Below are 5,975 nucleotides of genomic sequence, written 5' to 3'. Positions count from 1 at the left end.
AAAAGCTTAAAGCTCTCAAGATACCGTTAATGGGTGTTAAAGGAGGGTAATTTGAATGTAATTTTACATAATTTTTCTGTGTTTTACATCCAGAAATCTGTACTTTGATGGGGAGTTCTTGTGGATGGATTGGATAATCCTATGAATTTACCAAAGATTACTGTATGAAAACAGGAGTCTTCATTTAAATTAGGTCATTTTAAGGTATTTCTGCAATCTTTTTCATTTTTTATGCAGATTTATACATTTATTACATATACATGGTTGGACTGTAAAAATGCAGACAATGTCCAAAGTAATTATTCGTATTTTTAAAATAAATCTCTGTAGAATAACAAAAAGTTTTTTACTGTTATTTGAAGGTGTTTGGCGACTTTTGCTGCCAGTGTTTTTACCATTTTTTTACGATTTTTTTTTTTTTTTACAGTGTGCATCACATTAGACACCGCCACACATGGCTACATAGTAAGTGAAGCTGCTGCGAGGGTACACTAAGTTTCCATCTACCTTTTTTTAATGCACATTTTCAATCTATACATACCTGAGTGGAAACACCACTGAAAAAAAAATTAAGTCAAAATATCTTTTAAAAAGTGATTCCTGAGGTGTAAAAGTTAGTGTGCGGATAAAACGAAAATGGAAACAGACAGAGGGAATAAATGATGACATCACCCTGACAGACCCTGTTATGAGCTTTATTCATCTTTCACAAGTGCAAAGAAAAAACACAGTTTCCAGGCAGAAATAGTCCGCATTTCACTCCTGTAACATCCTCAGACTCATGATGGAGAGATTTTCTTTTTAAAAAGTGCAAAAAATTTATACAGCAGAACCAGAGATATTTTCTTTTTTTATTCCACACATTCTTCTTTCGTACCAAAACATACCACCTACATTACCCACAATGCACCTGAGAGGTGTGCTACGAAGGAAGTTCAATATATCCAGGCTTTCTTTGTGTGAGCTGGCTCGACAAACCCTAAACTCGCGATCAGAGATAAGTGATATCACAACGGTGCTTATGAACGTTCTTTGTTAACTCAGGCTTTCTGCTTCAGGCTCTGTGCATGTCCCCATAAAAGGGGAGTTTGGCGCGTCATTTGACTCTTCTTCTGCACAAAATGGACCGATCGCGTGGCACCTGCTTCAGTCAGGAGGAACAGATCATTATAATGGAGAGCTATGATGAATATAAATACATTATCACAGCAAAAAGCAACACTGTTGCTGCAAATAAGGCGAGAGAGGGATGCTGGCAGAAAATTGCTGATTGTGTAAATTTGTTAATTAGAAAACTAATTTGTAGTTAGTTAATATAGTTATTTTACCCCTCAATGCTCTCTTCATGCCTCCCACATCCAAAGCTCTTAAACTTTAAACTTGATGCTGCAGATTTAAACATTATACTCAAGAAGTGCATTCAGGTCTGACTCTGTCCCATAATGAAGGATCAGTGGAAATCACTTTAGATTCTGGCCAAATCAAAGTGAATACCGCCAGACGAATCGATTTTATTTATTTATTCATTTTTTTGTTCAAAGTATTTTTTTCATTAGTTTTTAGTTTTTTATTAATTTGATACAGTTTGATATATTGTAACAAAATCCCATCTCACAAGTAACCATAACCTCAAATTACAAATTTACAATATGACTTATCAAATCAATGGTAAGTCTGATAAAAGACTAATCAGTTTTCTAATCGGTGTGCTAATAGCTGCAGTAGCAGCGGTGTTAAACGGACTTGGCAGCAAATCAGGTAGTTAGTGAAAGGGCAGCGCTTTTTATTGCCAATTTAAGCCGAAACTCGGACCATAACCTGCTCCCGACCAGGTTAAGTTTGCAGTATAAGTTACCATGGTGATGTAGCCAGGTTAAAAGAGAGACACCTTCGTGACATTGAAAACCCTGCAGGCTCAACACACCTCGCTAACTCACTAATCTCGCTTCGTAGTACACCCCTCTGGAGGTTGTGGTGTGTTATGCTAGTAGCAGCTAATGTAGCCTGGAGCTGCTAGCCTCCAGCAGAGACGAGGAGCTACAGAGGTCTGCTAGTCTCACTTTTTTCTAACTCCACACCCCCCCCCCCCCCCCCCCAGATTTTTTTACTTTGAAGATTTATAGTCTTCAGCATGCTGACTCAAGTGACATCATCAGTGACATCATCAGCTATCTGCCCTCAGTCTTCACTCCTTTTATTTAAAGGCTTATTGTAGAGTCATTAGATGTCATATTATGCTATATATTACTGATATAAAATGCTGTCTTTATCATACATACACATCATATGATTTGCATGTAAAATCTGAACCTACAAAGTGAAACACCTCAAAATTATATCTCAGTATGATACTTTCTGTACTTGAAGGTGTTTTTCATATATGTGGTCTGGGGGATTTTACCCAGCAGCCCTGTGAAATGAAGTCTGGCAGTTGCCAAACAGCTGCTGTCGGAGGGTGTCGCTGGCACTTATGATGAAGATGATGACTCCAACAGTCAGACAGATGACTCCCAAAGAGAGACATGCCACTGCTCCAGAAGCATCCGGGTTCACAGGCAGCACTGGTGGAGAACAAATCAGAAATCAGACCATATAGAGACCAATAGTTGTTGAGATATTATATTATATATTGTGTGCTTTTATGCTGTTTTGCGGAAAATATTTCATGTATTTGATGCAAACAAGCATATAATAAGAAGCAAAGGCAAGTAATCGATAAATAAATCAATAAATGTGGGTTAAATATTTAATTCCTATGCTTTTTTTCCCCCTTTAACTCTCTTATGTAACTTTAATTTTCATATGTTGGGTAATATTTTAGGCAGCTGTATTGCGAAAACAACCCGATTCTTGTGCTTATGCCTGTGCTGAATGTCCTCTCTGACATACTGATGAAGTGATTGTTAATGAAAGAAATATAGGACATATTAGGAGAAGAGACAGCTTTGTAATTCATCCCTCCACCTACATTATATTCCAGGTAACCCCTACTATTCGTCTCACCCCATGCTGTGTTGACAGGGCGGCTCAGGGCTTGATGCTGCACGGTGCAGCCCAGCACGTCGTCTGTCTTTGGATGAAAAGAGAGGCTGGCCAGCTGGCTGAAGGTCCCGTCAGTCTCAGGCTGGGGGTTGCTGAGAGCCACACCTTCTGTCACCTTAAAACCATTCCTGGTCCATGTGACGTTGATTAGTGGGGGGTAGAAGTGACTGATGTAACAGTAGAGGGTGATCTCCTTCCCCAGCTCTGCCTCCTCGCTGGGATAGACGAGCATTCTGGGGGCTTTTAAAGAGAGAGTGACATGTTAGGACTCACCGTGTTTATCACACAATGAACCTCATACAAGAATGTTTTCATCATGATGCTGGACAGAGAGCTGCTGACACGTAGAAGCTGCTGATTTGCTCAATGAAATAAAGTCGGTCACAAAAAAAAAAGGTTTATAAGCTGCAGAGGTTCTTTTTTTTTTTCTGGTAAAATAAAATAATTAAATCTATCTTATTAATTGTTGTTAATATTCTCCTAAAATCACACTAAAATTGATCAATCAAAGATAAGGCAGAAAGGGGCAGAGCTCTTATCATAAAGTATCAGGTCACTTCAATGAAAGTAAAAACATGATTAGTGTCGTAGCAGCTCTGAACTCCTCTTAAGAACAAAGTGTAATGTCACGTTTTCAATCAACATCAGAGCTGAACCTCCAGAGGAAGAGTTTATTGTTATAGCTGCTTTGTTGAATTGGTTTATTGGCAGGGTGACATAATAAATATATAATAAATAGGTCATCCAGAAGAGGCTCTTTGCATGTAATATGGAGTAAAAATATGTCATCTCTTTACCTTTTTCCTCAGTGGGATTCTTGTCGATCTGCGTAGCTTTAGGGAGATAGTGTTTACACAGTCTCTCCTTGCTAACTTGAGACTGTATGTAAAATCCAGCTGACGTTGTGTTTTCCACCTCTGACAGCAGCGGCGCCGTCCACACTGTTTCTCCACTCTTGAAGTCAGCGTACATCACCTGGTCTCCATCCCAGTGCAACTGAACCTTGCAGTCACATGACTCGAAGCAGCCGTAGAACATTGTCCCTTCATAACGAGCTGAAGCAAAAAAAAAAAGAAGAAAAAAGCAAGTTTCATCTCGTAGATGTGATATGAGGCTCCTTACAGAACTCTTTACTATTTATCAGACCAGCCTGTAGCTACCTAGCAAGTGTCAGCTGATGTCTATGAGTCACTGACGTCACCCAGTCAAGGATTTAATGCTGAATATCAAATATCAGGATTAAAGTTCACCATAATTTGTCAGATTACTTTTGGTCTCCTAAAACTATTTCTAAACAGGGTAACTATTCGTAAACACACTCGAATGAAAATAAAAGTCAGCAACTAATACTATAATAATAATAATATGATAATAATGAAATGTCATTTCTGTCTGATTGTAACCATGGAGGGATTACTGAGCCTATGAGGCACAGAACCAGGGGGTCATGGGGGCCCTGCGGCCTCAGTTTGAAGTGACTGTTAACATTTCTTGTTAAAAAGTCTGAGCTCCGTTCAGTTAAAAGCAGAGATGCCTAAATTAATATATAGTAATATATTAATATAATAATATATGTTTCTTTCTTTTCCTTCATATTGCAGCTGCGCAGCTCACCGAGGATACAGTAACATTACATTAAAATGCAGAAAAATCTGTACATTTCAATTTAAATCGGTTTGACAGCAGAGAAGCTTGTTATGCACAGTGTGCTGCAGTATTTAGTGTAATATCTGAGCTGAGGAGAGTCAACAACAGCAGCACCTGAGAGTTCTGGTTCACCTGGAGTCATTTCTGGTTGATTTGTGTCTCTTTCAGTCTGGATGTCTTGTTATTACTGTCTCATAATCCACTCATGCTAGTAGGGGAGCTTAAAAACGAAACCTAAACTTTATTTGCTCTGTATTTCCTTGTGGTTACTTAATCAAAACATACGGACTCTGCAGCTGTCAGGTAGTGTTGTCACACAGATGTGATGTGTTGTGGAAGTGACAGGAAATAATGCACCACCAGTTCAAGGTTATTGCAACATAAATAACCTGTAATAAACTATGAAGTTATATTATCATGATTATTTTTATTTCTTTGAATCATGTCGTCTGGTAGCAGCTCTGCACCTCTGATCTACTGTACAATACAAACTCCTTAAATGACCACAAACACGAATGGAGTTCCTTATTGAAAAATGAATCATCACCATTTACTGAAATGTTTTGCAAGACATAGAAAAAAAAAGTGGAAGTGGAAAAACTAAATGAAGTCATGAAACAGAGTTAAGTTTGTAATTCTTCTGTTTTTGGAGTAGCAGACTGGAAACACAAAGCTTTTACACAAAAACTAACAATAAAATAATAAAACTTTACCTGCGTGGGCTGTGGAGACGATACCTGATACCAGTAAAACCAGTGAGAAGTCCATGTGACCCAGTTTGTTTTTGTGTGCGCTGAAACAAATGAAAATAGTGATTCAGTGACTCGTGAGTTTGACCAGTGTCAAGCCAGCAACAATTAGATATATGACACTGGTTATAATTTTCAAAATAAAAGCCTTACAGGTGAGCATGCTGTATTTTGTTCTGATAATGCAAAGAACCAACGTAAAAATGAGAAGTCTGCCAGAGAGATATATTGTTGATAAAAGGAAATGATAAATAAAAACTACAACTCTTGGTTTTTCCCAAGGTTATGACCATGAGCTCTATTAAAGCTGCAGTTGGTAGGATTTAGAAGAGAGTGGTCTTAGTTTGAAAACTTGAATGAGTACAACTGCCCTGATCCGTCCTCCACCCCCTCTGCTGTGCTCCAGCCCTGCCGGGTCCCAACAAGGTTGGTGTTTACACCAGAAATGGCACAATGACTTTTGTTACTCTTGTCTTTCATTTATTGTCACAAATAAATAATTGCATAATTTGATTTTCAGTGTAGAGAGGGAGAGGT

General features: G+C 38.4%; 1 protein-coding gene across 1 annotated transcript; it reads right to left on the bottom strand.

Moving 5' to 3' along the window:
• Window positions 1-679: 679 nt before the first annotated feature.
• Window positions 680-5,513, bottom strand: LOC137172337 (RLA class II histocompatibility antigen, DP alpha-1 chain-like). Its single transcript, XM_067576721.1, has 4 exons — window positions 5,403-5,513; window positions 3,840-4,097; window positions 3,004-3,282; window positions 680-2,561 (listed from the first exon to the last, which is right to left on the bottom strand). Exons 1-4 carry the CDS (start codon window positions 5,455-5,457, stop codon window positions 2,398-2,400), a joined length of 756 nt encoding a protein of 251 aa, XP_067432822.1. The 5' UTR covers window positions 5,458-5,513; the 3' UTR covers window positions 680-2,397.
• Window positions 5,514-5,975: the final 462 nt, after the last annotated feature.

Source organism: Thunnus thynnus, chromosome 20 (genome assembly GCF_963924715.1).
Source record: "Thunnus thynnus chromosome 20, fThuThy2.1, whole genome shotgun sequence".
Classification (NCBI taxonomy): domain Eukaryota; kingdom Metazoa; phylum Chordata; class Actinopteri; order Scombriformes; family Scombridae; genus Thunnus; species Thunnus thynnus.
The sequence above is the reverse complement of the archived record's forward strand: the minus strand, read 5'-3'. Positions and strand labels throughout refer to the sequence as shown.

Excerpts from the sequence above, each read along its gene's own strand:
- LOC137172337 (XM_067576721.1), bottom strand. The coding sequence starts at position 5,457 with ATGGACTTCTCACTGGTTTTACTGGTATCAGGTATCGTCTCCACAGCC. Across the intron at positions 4,098-5,402 it reads CGTCTCCACAGCCCACGCAG|CTCGTTATGAAGGGACAATG; the intron begins GTAAAGTTTTAT and ends TTTTTGCTTCAG. Across the intron at positions 3,283-3,839 it reads GAATCCCACTGAGGAAAAAG|CCCCCAGAATGCTCGTCTAT; the intron begins GTAAAGAGATGA and ends TCTCTTTAAAAG.